The 20,084-nt window shown below is 37.3% G+C and overlaps 1 protein-coding gene across 4 annotated transcripts in view; it reads left to right on the top strand.

Annotated features, from left to right (window-relative positions):
* FABP6 (fatty acid binding protein 6) overlaps positions 1-16,765 on the top strand; it is a 45,243-nt gene extending 28,478 nt beyond the window's left edge. For all 4 annotated transcript variants that reach the window (XM_074884049.1, XM_074884048.1, XM_074884051.1 and 1 more), the window contains 5 exons: positions 7,875-7,970; positions 12,585-12,689; positions 13,541-13,716; positions 15,521-15,610; positions 16,639-16,765. In XM_074884049.1, the coding sequence (XP_074740150.1) occupies positions 12,623-12,689; positions 13,541-13,716; positions 15,521-15,610; positions 16,639-16,692 (387 nt within the window). In that variant the 5' untranslated portion in view covers positions 7,875-7,970; positions 12,585-12,622 and the 3' untranslated portion in view covers positions 16,693-16,765. The remainder of the gene's footprint in view (positions 1-7,874; positions 7,971-12,584; positions 12,690-13,540; positions 13,717-15,520; positions 15,611-16,638) is intronic.
* Positions 16,766-20,084: the final 3,319 nt, after the last annotated feature.

Below are 20,084 nucleotides of genomic sequence, written 5' to 3'. Positions count from 1 at the left end.
ACATCAAAGCATAGCTAAGGCCAAAAAAGTACTTATATGCAATGAAAACTGGCTTTTCTCGTATTTCAGGAAAAGAGACACATCCTTCTCTGCTTCAGATATTTTCAAACTCTTTCTGTTCTTGCACAATTAACCTTATTTTCAGTGTGGCACTAGCGTAAGAAAAATTCACTCAGATACTGGTTTCTCATGTCTGCCTTTGAGATTCTATAAGACAAAATCCTTGTTGGCTTGGATTACTGGGGTAGCAAATAGCATATCACCATCACTGGACAGCTGTAGTTCTGTTCTTCAGGTGAGCTGCCGGAGAAGAGAATAGGGGAAAAGCTTGAGAGAGTGAAGGTGATGGGAGGAGACTAGTAAACATGATTTTAAAATATAAGAAACAGTCAACTGAAAACCAGATGTACCTTCAAAAAAACCAGTGTCTAAATGTAATGTTCCCTTTAACAGACATTCAGGAACTGCAGCTGATGGAATCCTTTGGAATAGCAGAATTTAACTGTGCAAGGGGTTTATGTGTTCCAATAAAGCAGCAGGCTTTACAAGTGCCATAGATGGAGGTTAATACACTTCAGGAAAATCGGTGGAGATGCAGGACAATGTGCAGGATAACCATTTATATCTAAAAGATGGAGTGGTGTCTATTGTTTTAACAGACAGCAGTGAATCAGGATTTCTGGCTATTAATCCCATCTCATATGACCTGGGGCAAATTACATAATCTGTATTTAAAATACAGTACTATTGCTTTAATGATGGAGAGCTGGGGAGCAGCAGTCTGGAAAGCAGGATGCATAATAAAGTATGCTGTGTTTATTCCATGCATACTGAACTCTGAGTAACCCTTGCAGTAGAAGGAGTTCCCCTGGCAGGCCAAGTAGGGAATTTGGCCTTTCTTTAGCTCTGCAGCTTTGTGTATTTGCTTCAGTAACCATTGATGATCCAGATACAGATATGTTGACATTACAGAAGTAAAGATGCATGAAAATAAGCAAGATGTGAAATTGCAGTATCTTAAGAAAAAATTTAAAGTCTTCCATGTTGGGAATAAGAAAACATTGTGTTGGCATTTTCAGTAGAAACAGCCTGTTTCAAAACCAAAAGATGTATTTCAATTTATTGGAATGACCTAGAAAGTTTTCTTTTGAAACATACCAAACACATATATGTATTTCTAAATGGGGAATTGTCTTATTGAAGCTGAAAGTTAACCCTTTGCTCAGCACCCATTGCTAGCCTGCATTTTTCATCATACATATCATGGAGTGAACTCTGCAATATATTAAAGAAAATGCTCCAAGTATCCCAAACTAGAGGGAAGAGGTGAAGGGAGTAGGACTGCTATCAAGGTACAGTTATTAAAAGGCACTTGTATATAATGCATTAATGGATTTGAAAACAAACATTTAAGATGTTTTAAAAATGTGCTTGTTTTAAAACAAAGAATAAATATTTGTGGGTTTTTCCAGTATTAATTGTGGTTAAAAAAAACCCTGAAGCAGCATGGTATGTAAAAATATTATTCCAGCAAAAAAATATAAGCTTTTAATATGTAAACTATGTATAAGCTTGCATGTTGAGCAGAGATAATATAATTCAGCATCTACACTGAAAGTTCAAAATATTTTCTAAAGAGGCAGCTTTAGTTATATATTTGATAAAACTAGGTTGGCTGTGTATGTGGGAGCAATTTAGACTAGACATAGTGCTGAGGTTATTTGAGACCCTTACATGTTTCTCTAGATTGCCATCACTCTCGTTCAGCACATTGATTCCTTAAAATAAAGGAAAAACAAGGAAAAGACGGAAACTCTTAATGTCTTTGTTCTTCTTTGAAACAGTACTTAAAACAAATGAGTTTTCCTTTAAACAGTATAAGGCAGAAACAGAGACAAGTGGAAAAATCATATGTCCCTGTGCTTCAAAATATGTAAATTTTTTTAAACGACTCCTTACCAATGTGAAGAAATCTTTTGTGTTAAATATGATACAAAGTTCTGCAAAATCCTGAACGCCTTCAATTCCTGTTAGATTCTCAATTAATACAACAAAATACATTGTCTCACAAGACTAAATGGTACTTTTATTAAGTAGATAATGTTTGTTTTTAAAAGTCCATCACTTCATTGTTACCCATAGGCTACACAGCAGTAGCCTATGCTTAATAAGCCAATAATGTGAGTAAAATTGAGAAAGGCAAAGAATTTCTTTATAATTTCCTTTTTTTAAAGAACTTCCAATTTTCAGTGTTCCTTATATCTCTGTAGACTTTGAAAACCTCTCCCTTCCATATAGCAGATAGCACTTAAAAATTGATTTATTGTTTTATAACATGATTTGTTTGGGAGGAAACAGGGCAGGTCTTAGCCTGTAGAATTCCTACAGTAAAACAAGTTAAAACATGGTATTACGTATTGTTCTTTATTGACTTAAGTAAACTTAGTTAAAGGCAAGCTCTGTGCAGCATTTCTCCAAGAGAGCCTAAATCAACGCCATGTACCCTAAATCATCAGTTGCTTAGTTTCTTAGGTGGAGCAAAGCATTCTGTGCTTATTACAGTGGAGTGAATGCTGCCTGCTAGAATGCAATCGTAGGGTGCTGCAGAAGGGGTATGTGAGAAGTAGGAATAACTAAAATAAGCAAGTCAGTTCAGTGCATATAAAAATGCAAGCTCTAGGACTGGTTTCATCAAGTTGTCCAGCTATCATGAGAAGCCTGCTGCCACCAGAGCCCATGCAGAACTCCAGTTTATGCTGTAGAAGCAGGATAAGTTCCTGAAACCCTGAGTCCTTGTTTCATCCCATGTTCATCCTGCTGCCTTCTAATTTGAATATATTACTGTACAAATTTTGTAGGTAACTCTAGCTGTAGAGAGGAGGCTTCCAGAGCATGATACCTTCCAAATACATTGTGGCTAAGAAAGAATTTGATTTTTTTTTTCTTGGTGGTGGCACTGGTGTGTGGTGGTGACAGCCTAATTGCATTTAGTTATGCTTCATGCTGTCAATTCCCAATATTTTTGAATGCAGGTACAATGCACATTCATTTTATATTGGTACGTAGCTTTTTCCCCCCCTTTTGGTGATGACTGAGGATTGCTTAGAAGACCACAGCCATGTGACAAAAGTCTCCAAATTAGACTAGATTATGTTGAAGATAAACTCCCATTTGGAGCTATGTTGTCCTGATGTGTCAGCAAGTACAGTCATATAGATACTATCAGATAATAAAATCTTTACAACACATCACATGAACTATGTAGATAAAGGGGAGATGACTATTGGTTTTTGGTCAGAAAAGTCCGAAACAGTAGTTGTAATGATTCTTATCTTTAGGGTTGTCAGTTTCTAACTTTATTAGAACTATAGTTACTTTCTGTTAGGGACCTCTGGTATAAATACATGGAACAAAGAAATATATAGATGTAGTATCTTTAACTCAGTTTACTTTTACCAGAATACTCTGCAGATAAGGTTGAATTCTATCTTTCATTTTAGCAACTTTTTAAAAATTGTGTATTAGACTGAAACCATTGAGGTTCAACATGTTCCATAGTGGCTCTTAATCCAAAGATGGTATTTCAAGGAAATCTTAACAGTTTTATGTGAGCCAAATTGATAGTAGCCAAAATTAGTTTTACTGTGCATTTTCAGATTACGTGAGTAAAACTGACATAAAAAATCTTCAAGTCTTCTGTTGTAGTAGTTACTAAAACTTAAAAATCAAGATAGCTTCCTATTTCTGCTGTCAGTCCCCATTACCATTGAATTGGATGCAATTGATTAACATTTAGTATAAGATAACTAATTAAAGGGAAGAATCCTGGAGAAAGAAAAGAACAATTAGATTAATAAAGTGCTGGTATGAATCTTATTGTAAAACCAAAACATTTTAGTATGTCTGTTAATGATCTTAGTTTAAAGGTGGAGAGTGTACTCATGAAACTTGTTTCTGAGCTGGAAAATGTTATAGGTCATAGTCACCTCTGTTCCAAAAAGATTATCTGCAATTGAAGTAAGTGGAGAGGAATACTTGGATGGTAAGATGGAGTGTCTAGTAGAGTTTGACATGGCTTAGCCCAATTTATTTACCCTAGCAAAAAAAAAGGATGTAACTGTTCTCTAAAGAACTTTGAGGTAAACTCAGAGAAAGAAGTTCTACTTAAGAGAAGAGGCAATGCTGGCACAAGTACAAACAGGCTTAGAATAACCATGCATTAATTTAAACTAGAAACTGAAAGAAGATTTTTACATACCAGGGAGTAAACTGCCTGCTACAGTAACAAAGACAAGAAATTGTATAAAGTGCAAGAGACTGAAATGATAACAGATGTCCCTCCCAGTTCTGTGTTTTGGTGCTTCTGAGTCCAGGAGTGCTGATTTGATTTACTTGGGTGTTGGACTCTGAAGAAACAATAGGAAATAATGAGTTCAGAGAATTTGTACTAGCCTTCCGCTTGCAGAAAATTTGTTCAGTGAACCTGAACTAGACACACATTGCTAGCTCAATTAGCATGAGCATATTTCTGCTTTTCCTCTCCAGAGCCTTGTTTACAATTATCAGTTTGGACTTCTTTATTCTTTTAATATAGGTCATGAAGTATAACTCACACCATGATTACAGTGAGCATTTTTCAGTGGCGTAGCCACCTTGTGCCGATACTCCACCAGCTGCTTGTTCCTGTTTCCATGCCAATACTTGCATTATGCCAATACAGCTGTTTGTGTGATCACGCAAAGAACTGGATCAGAGCGCTGAACTAGCTGGAAAATATCTTTTCATTTTATCTTTGGTATTTTTAATTCAAATCAGGCCCTCACTCTGGTGGCTACACTACTGCATGAACAGTTGTGCCAGCACAAAGCAGGAGGTGGCTCATGAACAGCTAGGAATCACCTGAGCAATTTAAGCAGCATTGTCATATCCTCAGACTGCTCTGTGGTTTGCAGTCACCACTAGGCAATGAAAGGGCTACATGATGATGATGATGATGGTGCCATTCATCTTCCCCTCCTCTCTCTTGTACCTCCTGTTGTACTGACAGGGCCTGACCATGCAACTGAGGCAGTTCAGAGAACCAAATCAGCTGAAAACTGATGAAACCTCCTGAAAACTAAGCACTTCTTTTTTCTTATTTTTTTCCTTAGGTTTAGTTTTCTGTCTTTTAGTTGCCCAAACCAGACCTCAGCAGTCCCATTGAGGTAGCACTCAGAGATCAGGAACATCAGTCAGGGGCAGCAGAACCAAACACTTCTTACAGAGGCTATGCCAGCTTGTACAGCTTGAATTAATCACTTGGTTATCTTGCTCTCTGGAAACAACCTTTCTGGAAATCCAAACAGACTAAAGGTTTTCCTGGTAGAGTGTTTTGGCAGGAAATAATCAAATTTCCTTTTAGGGAGTCCCAAAAATACTGGATTTTTAGAAGATCTGTGCCTTCTTCCCCTGCAGATATATCTATCTCTGAGCTTCTGGTAGGATCCTTTCTTTCCTGGTTTTGTTAGGCAGATCCCCATCAGAATGTCACATCTGGGGCAAGGACAGAGTCTGTACTGTGTCACCTGTAGGAGTCCTGTAGAGCTGGCTGGTGCATTTCTGTTAAATATTTGGACTCTGTACAAGCATTAGCTTTTCAAGAATTCAACCACGTCTTGTTGGTAATTGCTTTTCTACTGCTTATGGGTTTAGAATAGTAACACCTAGTACTATACTAAATGGATACTTAATAAGGCAACATTATAATAGAACTCCCATGGAATTACACATTACATTAACAGCAGATGAGTTCACTCTGAATTCATCATGAATGATTACTCTGAATACCAAAGGAATTAATAATCATTAGCCATTTACTATGGAGGGTTGCTGAATAATTGCCAGATACAGCTGTTTTAAGAATTTACAAGCTTTCCTGATCAAGTTTCATTCTGAAAGAATCATTAAGTGTAACTTTCTTTTCACTGGAGAGTTCCTACTTTTATTGTGAATCTGTACTCCTTGTTCAATTGCATTCCAGTTCTAAAAGCACTTCAAAGGTAGTCACTCAGCCTAGTTCATTCACTAATGGAATTACTTTCCTTATCTCCATTTCGTCTTTGAGTGTATCTCAGTTGGCTTTATACAACACATCTGAAAGGTTAATAAACTTTAAAGCATGCTGGGAGACATTCAAGGGCAGGGTGACTCCAACATGACAAAAAGAATGCAAAAGCGTTATATTTATGACTTTGTGGCAAGTAAATTCTGAAAGTAAAGATATCCAAGGCCTTTGATTTGGTTCCTGAAAGTTCCCTCTGTTCCTACCAGTATTTGAAGACTCAGCTGTTTTGCATATCATAGGTAGCTGTCTTGGGAGACTGAGGGAAGTAACTGCTCGCTTTAGATGAACTTTTCCTTTGGGTATAAGCTTCCACAAGAGTTTTACTTTTTTGACAACTTATTCATGCTAACTGTCTATAACAGCCACACTGTTGCAACTCCCATTATCCTGATAAATTCAAATACAGTGCTGAGCTCTTCCGCCTAACTTCTCATTGTTAGTAGTAGACTCTTGCCCGTGGTCCTGACAGTATGCATTCAAATATGAGATTTACTATGTGTCCATGTTAGATCAGTGACTCAGGTTTCAAAGTTAGGTAAGCACAACTATGAATGCATGTTTTTATGGTTGTTATGGGCTTTTTCCCCACTCAGTGAGACAAATTCAGCATAAAAAGCCTGTGCACCTTAGACCTTGCAGAATAAGGTTATGCCATTTCCTTGCATTCTGTCTGCAAACAGTGCTGCTCTGCCTAAGCGTGCACACCCTTATTTCTGTTTCTCTGGGACAGCTGAATCCACTCAGTGGGTTTCACAAATGCCAGTGTGCTGCAAATAACATTTGCACCTAAAGTTAGATTCATTAAATTGTGTTGAAGTGTTAGTTCAACGGTAGATAATTCCCACTGAATTCAGGGGAATTCAGTGGCCTCTGATCTACAATGTTTAATTAAATCTGTATGAAGCAGTCCTGTGTCTTGCTGATTGCCAAGATAGCAATACAAATGTATTTGTGTTTAAGCAAAGGTGAACACTGTGTGATAGGTCAGCAATGCCATAAACCAGTGCTTAGGAAATCATCTTCATCAAGAACTATGTCCCAAAATGAAGCATATGAAGATAATTGCTTGTATAAATACTATTTCTATATATTATATAAATATAAATGATACATTTAACATGACTCTTATCGAGCTGATTATAACCAGCTCAGGGGGAAATTATTTTTTTTTTTAGTGTTAGAGAATGAGGGGATCGGCGATTCATCTTGCAGGTTCAGCTGTGGGATGGGGCTAGTTGCAAGCCCTGGCACGCTCTAACTGAAGTCAGGGGTTTACATGGGTGAGGTGGGCGCTCAGTGTAGGACGTGCTGCCTGGCGTACGGGCCCTGACAGTTGGCCACCAGATGGCAGACAGTCTCCTGTAGAATAATATTTTCTTTGACCTACATAAAGAACAGCTGCATCTTTCTCCATTGAAAATGATAAATAGCGCCAAGTACGCTGAAGATAATGGCCACTTTCTGAAAGCTGCTTTCAGTTTTTACACCGGAAGCTTTTTATTCTTTTGCCTTTCTCTGGTTATGATTCTCACCTTATGCCAGGGAAATATCTTTTCTTTTTCCATGGGTCTCAGTTATAGCTGTTAATTCAGTTGGATTTGAACTGAGTTCTGTTAAGCAGAAGTATAACATAACCAAGGTTGTTTGCAGCAGTGTGCAGGCTCTACGTTGTAGTAGTTGGAATGGATTAAATACACATAATGCATTTAAAATACATGTATATGTAGTAATTTTGTTTTAATTTATTCTTTATTTTACTGGGTAATTGTAGAGTTCTCTGCACCAGTTCAATGACCAGCCCACCAAGGATGAAGCACTGCTGTAGAGGTATGCAAAAACGACATCACATCCTCACAGCTCTGAAGAGGTAGGAAAATCACAAATACTGTAAATGCAAAGTGTAAGGTCATTAAATGGAAACTGATTTTAGCTGAAACTGAAGAGATAAGGACTTGAATGACTAACCCTAGCAATTGTCCAAGTGACCGTAACTTCAGTAAAGTCAGAAGGCCTCCATTCCTTTATTCTTGGAATAAACATTGTCCTCGCTCAGTATTTGGAAGACTACTTGATGAAATTCTTCATTTTCCAATACACTATCAAATTTCTTTACATTTTATAGCAAAAAAGGCAGGAATGAAAATAAGGATTTATTTCAGAATAAGTAAGCAGAAACATGGCTGCAAATTCACAATGCACATTAAAAACTCCTCTGCACAGACAGGTACAGATGATGGCATATTTGTTCAAATCTTGTTCGAAAATGATTCTGCTGATCCTGAGCAGCCAGGCAGAGCAAGCACATTTATTTATTAAGATTGCATAGCCTTACCTTTATTGTTTGGATGGATGTTTGTAACCTGCTCTGGAAATCTCATGCACAGTGTAGGATACAACCCCTTGGAGGTGAATAAACTCATATTTAGTGTGTGACAAGAGTGACCCACCCAGTCAAATAGTTATTCACTGGGAATTTACTGTACTACACACTGGCTCTGTGCCCACCACATTCCCACTGCAGGCAACTCTAAGTATTGTATAGTTGTGTAGTTGTCAGCATTTTTATATCACATCACAAGAAAGCTATCAATATCATTTGATCTTTATAGAGAAAGATAACGTAAAAGCTCAAGTTCATTTAATCTGATTGTCTTTTTCCTGTTTGACAGAACTGTGGCATATTTCTTACCCAGTTTGATCTATCATCCAAGGTCCATGTGGTGTTACTATGCCAGTGGTATTGTCCTCCAATAAGTTTTATGTAAACAGAAGAGTCTGTGGCTTGAGTTCATTTACCTTCTTCCCAGGGTTGTGCATGTCTCTCTGGAACACTGAGAGCCTAGTGCAAGACAGAGGTCTTCAGCGCTCAGCTAGCCTGAGGACAGTCTCACCGGTCACCCCCTCTCCAAAAGCACAGCTGGGGCTGGACACTGGTTATCTTTCAGTATACACAGGGCCACATGGAGACAGCAAGAACCTTAACTAGGGACTGGCTCAGCCAGTTGTGCTAAGCAGCTCTAAAGATTCTCACAGCCCATCAGTGGAACAAGTGTAAAACTTCCTGGGTGTCTGAAAGTAAACGGTCACTCAGAGCTCTCCTTTGCTTCTAAGGGCTTGCTTATTATAAAAATGTTTAAATAAATGTGCCATCCTGTAGACACTGGGTTGATGCCTGGACTTAGGATTTCTTACTGGCTGCATCATCCATTTACTGTATCATAAACTCTAATAGGTCACTTTTTCCTCAGTGTTTCAGCTTTCTCATGTATGAAATAGACTTGATGATACTTTCCTCTAAACGGTATTTTCAAATCAGTGTATGACTGAAATTACTGGGGTTTTGCCTCTATTAACAGCACAGAGTTTACATTCTCGTAGCTTAACTGGTATCTACTTAGCTTTACTATAGCAGTAAGAACTGAGGCTTTTGTGTATGTGCAACCACTTCATTGTTTTCCATGCTAATGGTGTTTTTTCTTTATATAGATAGGGCCTAAGCATCTGGGTCCAGCTGATAAAGAAAGTTTCCTTTTCAGTTGTCTGCTTCTGCACAGTTGGTCACTGAGTTCAGCAATCTTGGGATTAAGCTGAAGGAGTTTTAATTAAAAAACTAAGTGTTAAATGTGATTGTGGGACAGTCAGAATCATTTTACAGACACTTTTAAATGAAAAGTGCAAAGAAACACTGGTAGTGAAACAAGTTTCTCTGTTCTTTCCCTGAACCTTATGTATTTGTAATTGATACAGAAACCCCCAGTTTTGTACTTTTCTCCCACACTCCTGTGTTTTGAATGCTAATCACAGGACACAGAGAATGTTCACAGAGGGAAGGTATATGGTTCTCTTCTATTTCAAGTATGGAGACATCCTTTTAATTGCATGCAGACAGCAGATGGTATGGCTTTTGTGGCGTCATGAACTCCAGCACAATATAGTCAGCCACTGCACAGCATGGTACAATTTAAAGCTGAGTAAATATGGGGAGAGTGAAGGGTTAGGGGTGGGAAGGCAGTAATTCCTAGGACATTTGTTCCATTTTTATTTTACAAATTGACCATGATTTTGTTATGCTTCACTCTTGTTCACTTTCTGCATCTGTTCTAGAAAACTGCTTTCCTGCCAGGAACATACACCCAAACAAATAGTTTTAAAAGGATTGTTGTCAACTTCAAAAACCGCATCTCCATTTGAAAGTTTTGTTTTCTTTCATAAGAAGATGTAAGATTTTTGAAGTTAGCTTCTCTCAGACTTCAGAAGAAGAAGTAGGTAAAAAAAGCAAACCCCAAAAACCAGAAATTATGTAAATTCCTAACTAATAAACATGAGGTAAGCTCGTTTCCAGTCCACAGGTATAATCTCTCACAAAATTGACTTGGAATTTTCTGAAGCTTTTTCTGGTCAGAATATTCTTTTCCATTAGAAGTCCCCTTCTTGCATGACTCAGACTTTTCACCCATCAGTGAGTGTGTTATTCTGGAATCCCTCTCATTTTCCCCCTGTAAGGAAAAGTTTTGAAACTGCAAAAATTTTCCTAAGATAGGAAATCTTCTGTAAGACTGTAGAACATACAGACAGCAGAGTCTTTTCATAAAAGAAAGCAGCTTACTAAGTAAAATAAAAAATTAATACAAACTAGAGAGGATTTTTTTCATTGAGTGGCAACACACCCTGACAAGCAATATGCATTAAATATATATGTATATATAGCAAATATATTTAAATGTAATAAATCCTTAAACGCCCCTGACAGATACTAATTTAAGGAGTTATTGTGTACACTGATATGCTGTGAGGAAACAGTTGGGTACAGGCTGTCTTATTTCTAGCTCCTCTTGAATTTAATGCTGATATGACATAATCTACATGCAGTCCCGAATCTGTGAGGCTACAGCGTGACACGGCCAGTATGTGACCATACGAGAGAGGACCTGTAGGAGGCAGGAGTCACTCAGGGGCACCCTTCTGTCTCAACTCAGTAGAACAGCTTGCAAACTACACTACACTCTCCTACATGCACGGTTTAGAGCACAGGCTGAGGGAGTGTACAACTGACTCTGTGAACTCAAGGACAATGTTACTGGTAATAAAACTGTTAGATGTAGCAATTTATGTAGTTTTACAGTAATGCTATACTGTGATTTATGATATTTAACATTTTACTGAAGTTTCATCCCATTACTGAAGTTTGTCTTATTCTCTGACAGAATGGAGTATGGATAAGTCTATTAATTAGAAATACAGAAATGGTTACATAGAATATATTATTTTGAAAGCATACCAAGGAGAGCAGTGGCGAAGTTTAGTGGATCTTTGTTTTCCATGTTTTTCATCACCCAGCCTATGTTCTTGTTCTTCTGATCAGTTTCTTGACTCTAGATAGACATGTTCTTGCATTAGCATGTGGGATTAAATTAATTGCATTTAAGAAATGGAACCCACTTTGCATACAGCAAAACCTGTTGAACACTTACATATTTCTCCAGGCTTTTATAAAACCAGGGAAAAATAGATTTTCTGTTCTGTCCCAAATTTATTACATTAATAAAATAAAATTCCAATCTATGACAGTTTTCACATAAATCCTAGGAATGTTTTTGTTCAGATTAAAAATTGTTAGTTTGTATTCTCAGCCAGTGGAGTTATGCCAATACACAGCAGCTGAGAATTTCCTACCCTGCTATCTGTGTGTGGGAATGGATTCATTAGGCATAGGACATCTCCTGTATGTATTCTAAATTACCCAGCAGACTCCCTGACTTTTAACTTATGGTTATCTTATATAAATCAGAGCTCTGCTTTTCCAAAATGAGTGTATTTTTTGTACTTTGTGCAAACACTTGCTAATACAAAGCACTATTGTCTCTTGATATTAAGTAGGGTATGGGAATGTGGTGCCATGGACTAATCTAATGTACTTTACATCTAAGTAGTATAAAATATTTCATAATTATTTTTTGTGTGTGGAGATAAGGTAAGACAGGTGCAGGTGCAGTAATTTACCCAGAATCTTGTCATTGCCTATATCCTACCAGAATTACTTAGGAATCTATGCAGCTTGTTTCTTATTTTCAAATGTTAACTAATATAGGGTATGCTTCCAAACAGAGCAAGGCTGTGATCTCAAGACACTGCTTTGAAGTCGTTTCCTCCCTGTTTCATTATAACATTTTACCATTATTCCACCCTGAATGCGAAATCAGTGGAATCTTGAAAGTAAAAATATATCACTTTGTTTAAATATGCAGTAAAATGAAAACTGAGCTTTTGTCCTTGATTTCTGCTCCAGATTATTGTCAAGGATGTATAATTGCATTATAACCTTGATTTTCCTACAGGTCAATGGCATCCATGTTAATGACTCACATAGATCATAAAAGTAATTTCCAAGGGGTGTGGGTATAGGTGGGCTGAACAGCTTGGGCTGGTTTATAAAAACGAGGGCCTCAAGCCATCTGCACTTATCCATTCTTCTTTGTTCCAGCTGCTATTCTGCTCTACCAGCCACATCACCAGGGCAACATGGCATTCGCAGGCAAATACGAATTTGAAGGCGATGAGAACTATGATGACTTTGTGAAGAAGATTGGTAAGTATGTCTTGGGGTATAAGTCTTAAAGTTTATAAATTAGTTTAAAATACTTTTTTTTAAAAGAATTTTTTTTACTGAAATGTGCTGAAATCAACGGGCTAAGACTGCACTTCAGCAGGGAGGTTCAGTTTTCATTCTTACAAGAGGAAATAGTCCTATTCTACAGAAGTAGTATTCCTTTTCATTGGCAGCAGAATGAAGGGTCAAGATGTTTGCAGTATGGTGATTGTGAAAGTCACTTTTTCTGTCCTTAGTATTCATTGGTGGGAGTATAAATTTAGTATGAAAATGCTTGTCAAACTCTTACACCAGAACAGGTTTCTGTGAACACTTTCAGAAGACTGTGCAAACCTGTTTGAGAGATTACCCTGCGAAAGCTCTTAGGTCAGTGCTTGTGTTCATTTCTTTAAAAAGCAGTAGCAAATAGTAAGTAGTAAATACGTATGTGCAGCTATATAGCAAAGGCATAAATTCATACACCTTATATTTCACACATCTGCAGGTGTAGATTAAGTAGAAGGGGATATTTATATCTACTTTGTATCTATACATTTATTCTGTGTATTGTTTCTCAGGGAAAAGAATGCAAGACCAAAACTTATTATTTTAACAAATGCATTGATGTACCTATATCTTCCTTTATACCAGTAATTTAAACTCACAGCTTTGATACTGCTGTAAAAAAAAAAAAAACCAAACCAAACAACACAACACCAAAAAACCCCCCGAAACCAAAGGAGGCACTTAGACATCAATGTCTGAGAACAAACATACCATTAGCATGCTTCAATTCAAATACAGCTGGTAGACTATTAGATTTGATAAACTGTATGTTTCTGTTGGTTAAGGTCTCCCCAGTGACAAGGTTGAAATGGGAAGAAATTGCAAAATAGTCACTGAGGTGGCACAGAATGGAAATGACTTCACCTGGACGCAGCATTTCCCAGGAGGCCACACCACGACCAACACATTCACAATTGGCAAGGAAGCAGACATGGAGACAATGGGTGGTAAAAAGTTCAAGGTAATTTAGCTCTTAAGTTCTACACTGTCTCAGTTATTTTTTAATTTAGGGTGAAAAATCTGTCTCAGGGACATCTTCCTTAAATTGTTTTTTCATCTGTCACAGCTTAGAAACATAGCAAAATATCTGATTTTAAAGAGAGCTAGAGCTTCAGAATTGTACATACTAATAAAGAACAAGTGTCAAGCCTCTACTGGTGTCACAGCTCAAGCAAACATAATACTCATTAAAACTCTAAAGAGCTGGTTGGCAGCTATGTCATCATCCAGCACCATGCAGCAACTGCAGCACACTCTGAGGGGAGTGCTATGGTCTAGCTCTGCCCATGCCTGTTGGCAGTGCTCACCTTCTGAAGTTACCTGTGCCTGAACCTTAAATGAAAGACTGTGTAAAATGAAGGGGAAAAAAATATCTCTGTATCCTCCTTCCTTTTGGAAGTACAGAGCAACTTGCAACTTAAGCAGCTTCTAGCAAGATGGAAGATTACACAATATTGATCTGCTCCTGTCATGGACAAAATCTGGATACAAAACCTGCTGTAAAATAGTTGCTTTACTTACCTTATTAATTTCTTATCTATTTAAAGGGATAAGACAGTTTGGGACAGCTAAACTCTGCATTCGTGAGGTGTCCTGAGCCCTACAATAGATGAGTGGGTAAATGCTTTATACATACTAAAGAGACAGGAAAACCAGCCATTGCATCAGGGAACTGTGACAAACCAAGCATTGCATGATTTCCAGAATGTTATTTTAGTCATACCTTTCTGATTATGAGAGGAAAAAGAACCATGTCTTTGGCTTTGAGAAATCTTTGTGAAACCTAACAGATAGAATAAGACCCAATTCTACTTGGTCAATTTATTGCAAACTTGACAGTTTTTAAATCCTATTCTCTTCTTTTTGGCCCTGGGCACTGCAGCACTCCAAAGCCTATTAAGTAGCCACAGATGGAGGCAGAGTAAATGGAGAGAAACCACTGCCTTTTAGTATAGGGTCACTAAACAATACATACACTAGTGAGATGGTTTCTTTGTATCCATGGTTGTCTTTGCATCCACTCATCTCCTCATTTTGCAAATTACTTTTTTCTCCTCTAAATATGACTGGCTCATTTCTCTGTATTACTAAAAGCATAGGCAAGACTGACTAGTTATACAGACAAGACTGATTTTGTGATGGAACTACATACCTAGTTTTGGTGGTCAGGTGAACCGCTGTAGTATTTGTGATCTTCTTCCATACAGAAGCAGCTCTTAGGGCAGTTGGCACATATTACAGTATAAAGGTGTCACTGCAGACCGTGCAGTCATGTTCACCTATGCTTAAATGAGCGAGATGAATTCTAGTGTAGTTAGAGGTATGAAACTCAGGATCTAGGGTAAAAGATTCACATCACTTGTCCACAGTGACTTTTGTGCTGCTTGCAGGCAGGTTATTAGTATCTAAGAATGCTACTTCAAAATTAACTCATACAATCATGCCAAAACAAGAGAGCTCCATAGAACACTGAGGACTGAATGAGAAGTCTCTTGTCAGATCATTTTTAGAGCTATGAGTGACTATTGTGTAGATACGGAACTTGCGTGTATTGTTACATGAACACGTTTCTATTTAAACTGTGAACATTTAAGAACTAAAGCACAAGGATTTTAGGCTTGTTCCTGAAGCTGCATGTGTAATACACAACTACTTTTTTAAAAAAGTAAAAACTTTAAGCATCAGGTGTACAGATGTTTACAGTGTATCTGATTGATAATAAATGTCAGTAACCCCAGGGAACATTAAACTTTTCTCTATTACAGGCAACTGTTAAAATGGAAGATGGGAAAATAGTGGCTGATTTTCCCAACTATCGTCATACTGCAGAGATTTGTGGAGGAAAGCTAGTAGAGGTGAGTTCTCATATATCCAGGTTAGTTTATAAAGAGCAAACAAACAAAAGCTCAAGAGCAGCAGGCTTAAAATTTTGAGTTTAGAAAAAATCTTTAGAGTAAAGCAAAACTATTAAATAACTTTCTCCTTCACTCTAGATAATCTTCTATGGTTTTGTGCAGGTTTAATCCAAAATTAAATGAAACTTTTCATCAGATTATTTTTGATAAACACAGTTTTATAGCTGTAAAACTAGAATGTTCAGACTGAAATATTCCCAAACTGTCATGTCTTTGACTCTATTCACTGTGCCTACGTATCTTTTAACCTACTACTTACATGTTTCTATAAAGTCATTAACTTTGTTTTAAGCTTTGAAAACAATCTAGCTGCAACTCCTCACAGAATTTCTGTAGAACCCTATTTTCTTGGTTTTACCAAAAGAAAAAAAACAAAACAAAACACAAAAGAGGCTGGATTTCAAGTAGTATCTTATTTTACCAAACAAAATGGCAACACTGCTTTGGAAGATTACTGAAACTACAATACTTACAGTAAACCTTGTAAAACAGATAGGATTGTCAAATTCTCACAAATTTTCCTTAATTGACTTATGTTTGTGCCAGTTACATATGTCTGAGAGACTAACTAGGAGGAAGTTACTCTGAGAATCAAGAAAGGACACTCACCCTCCCTGAAACTAATATGGCCAATCATTTATTGCTTTTGGAGAACAGTTCTCTCACTTGTCTAAAACCCTGATAACTTGGGAGTTGGTAAAGCCACATCTAACACAAGACACGTTTAAGTTACCCTAAATCCCTGTTTAGAAGTTGTGCTTTATGTGTAAGAGTATCTTTGCACTGTGGATTTCAGGCTTGACAAGGACATTCAGCTTATTTTCTAGATGTGTCTCCTACCAAAGGGTAAATGTTGCTTCAGTAAAGGAAAGGTTCTGAGAGTCAGTCAGCAGGTCTCTTTAATTTGTGTGACAGTGAAGCTCTAATTACACTGTTCAACCAAATTTTTGGCTTGTTCTTTATTCCAGATTTCTACTTCTTCTGGTGTAGTCTACAAAAGGACCAGCAAAAGGATTGCTTAAGGCAGTAAAGCTAGTCTCTTCCAGTGCACTGAAAAACAAACAACTATGCAAATAAATAAGAGTGCTGATTGTCTTTCCCTCTCTATTTCTTTGTATTACAAACATGAAGAATTGTTTTTCAGAGTAATGTTATCTTCAGCATGAATGCTTACCTCATTCCTAAAGATCTGACAAATACTCATAAAATCAGAACACAAAAATCAGAAGATGCAACAAAGCATTTAATAATCCTGTCCAGTCTAAATATTTCAGGATATGATACATACTTGGCATATTCAAATGTTATCTACCACCTACTTAACAGAAGCTCTATTCAGCTTCTGTCTAAAGAATAAGACAATACTCTGCCCAAAGTTTAAATCAAAATGCAAGATCATGAAAGTCTTTTGCCCTATTGGTGGTTGGAGGGCAGAAATTTAGGAGCTTGAAAACATGAGAAAGTCAATTTATCATTTATTAAAAGATATGCTTTCATACTGCTATCATGTTTTTCTCATTTTCATCAGTATCTCCTCTTGACCCAAATTTAAGGTTTTACAGACTCCTGCAGGAAAACATGAAGTCTTATTTTCTTGTTGCAATCCTGTTATTTACATAGAGTACATGTGGAAACCTCTTTTCTTGAACACAGTAGGAATGAAACAGGTTTTGGATTTACTGTTCCACTGATAATTCCCTGCTTTGAAAGCAAAATGGAACCAGCCACCACTTCCAGTTCTAGAAGCAACTACATTTAGGGTTGTGCAACTGGCACATTTTCACATTCTGCATGTGATTAAGTAGCTCCCCATTGTACAGACAACAATGCTTTGAAAGGAAGGGTGGGATTTTTATCTAGGCTCTCTAGAAAGCATGCAAGGAGTGCTTTCACATGGGAAAAAAGCACTGCTGCCTTTTCAACCAGAGGACATTCTTTAGGCTTGTCTTGAAATAGCAGTATAGAGAGCAAAATAAACACTCCTTAAAAAAACCCAAACAACTTGTGCAAAATTATCACTAAGAATTCATCAGTGTTTGGCCCAAGTCTGCTAGTATCTTGACTTCTTAGTAAAAAATAGCACTAAGCTAAATTTTATTAAGCAACACCTGTACACTTCACTGATGAGTTGATTATACTGATCAAAGAGCATTATATCAACTTAAAATTGTTTGCCAGAGTGTGTAAAACTTGCTAAAACAAGAGGATCAAACAGTGGCTTTGACAACAAACACCAAGTGGTGGCTTTCTCACAAATAGGGAGAGGGTAGTAGTTTCCCTTTCCTGTTTAAAAAAGCAACAAGCTACAGCTGTAAGATTTAAAAAAAAAAGTCATTTTAACCTTTGATGCCTGATCAACATTAGCAGACTTTTTTCCACCTGTATCTGTGCTGCAGCTCTTGTCAGGACTCACTAATACAGTTTTTTTACTTTTAATGTCAGCTTTCTCCTTTGTTTGGTTACATCTGCAACATCCTCCCGTGGGAGGAGGTAATTAGTGCCATACTCCATTTTGTATTCCTTGCCATGTTTCACTGCATTTGCTTTGGCAGCAGCCTCTCTTACTTCAAAGTCTGCCAGGGAAGTACGAGTTAATCAGCATGTAAAAATTCTGATCTCTGACTATGCTGCAACTGACAGCAAACAGCACAAGCACAGGGTGGTAAGTTCTGCATCCATTTGTTTAAAAATTAACTCAGCATTGCACACACCTCTGCAGTGCCCTCCAAAAGTAACTGTGGCAAAAAAGCCTTCAGAGAAGTGTCTTTAGGGTTGGCTGAACTCTTCTACATTCGTTCTTCCTGAGGAAGTATGTTTTCACAAAAGAAAAAAAAATTAGCCACATGAAAAAGTATTTATCTAGAGATTAAATTTGTGGAATTGCCACCAACATTTAAAGCATTCTGGAGAGAGATGTCAATTAAAGCAGCATTAGGCCAACTCAAATTCTCATAAATCTTTTCCCTTTCAAAGTCTGCTGGACTTAATCTGCCCCAACTCCACTCATGATATGACAGCACAAACAGGACCTAGAAGTTGGTGGACAATTCCTGCTTAGAAGATCCAGACACCAGAAGAAATACAGCTGCGTTCTTCTATTCAGCCTTCCACTTTCCTAGGGTAAGACAGCATCCCCAAGACACACTGGCCCTGTGAGCTGGAACAATCTGTTCTATTATTTTATGTCCCTACCTTGTCTCTGCACATTTTCTGCCTTTTTTGTGTGGTGACCAAATTCCTTATCTGCCTAATATCCTTCATAATTTATTATTTGGCAAGGCCTATCACATTTGTCCTACCCCTCTTCTGTTTTGTAAAATGTTATGAGTGCTGAGATCATGTATTTTTAAGGTATAGACATATATTCTTTGCTAGCTCTTAAGTGGTTTCTCCTTAGCTTTTTTTTTAAAAAAAAAAAAAAGAGGGTACTTGAGCTGTGTGCTTGTTTATTGGAAGCTTTCACTGGGAATGTACCAACTATTTTCACAATTAAGCATGATGGCAGTCCAAAGTACAACATTGCACATGATGCAAATTATAAGGGTGATAAACAAAGGAAAACCACACAACAGTACTGCTACATAGATGTTGTTCTTTGTCTGTTGAATGACAAAAATACACTAAAGTCTTCTGAAAATAAAGTTTAATATAAATACAGAGCCAACAGAATAAAAGATGAACTAAGTTCTCTAAACTTCTAGACTAATCCCCACTGAGTACTGCCTCTTTAAATAAAGTTTGCATTTTTTAAAAAATAACAAGAAGATTGCTCTAGCCTGCTGAATGGAAGAAATTGTTAACTTAATACCAAAAGTTGCATTCGCAGAGACAGTTACACAAGCTCACATTAGCATGTGTTTTTCCCCTCCACCCTAAAACACCCTTAAAAACAATTCTCTAAAAATATAATTTAAAACAGCACTGTGACACATGACTTTAAAAAATTGCCCCAAGTCAGTAAAAGCATACATATTGCACATCACTTGTATTGCTGTCCTGAGGACCTTCAGGGAAAGGACAAACCAGGAGTACTGCCTTCAAAAAAATTTACAATAGTGGTTGCATATATCAAAACTGAAGTTTCACATTTGCAGAAGTCCATTTGTTGTAAATATCTACATTAACATAAAAAAGCCTATACAGTTTTTTGAACAATCATCCCTGGTTTCAGTCAAGAAAGAAACCTTTGGATATGTAACAGTAGGTGTGCGTCTCATTGCAAAGAAGCAACAGGATCTTCAATTTACCAGCTACATTTTCCAAGAGAATGATAAGATGGTATTTAAAAAAACAGGTCAGTCATTGTCTAGCACTGCAATCAAACTCTAATTTCACAGTAAAGTTAACCAGTTCCCTATCTTTGCCCCCATTAACACCAGTTCCTCTGTCCTGAGCCTGAACTACTGCCACAAGT

Source organism: Strix uralensis, chromosome 14 (genome assembly GCF_047716275.1).
Source record: "Strix uralensis isolate ZFMK-TIS-50842 chromosome 14, bStrUra1, whole genome shotgun sequence".
NCBI classification, from domain to species: domain Eukaryota; kingdom Metazoa; phylum Chordata; class Aves; order Strigiformes; family Strigidae; genus Strix; species Strix uralensis.
This window is presented reverse-complemented; position numbering and strand designations above follow the sequence as displayed.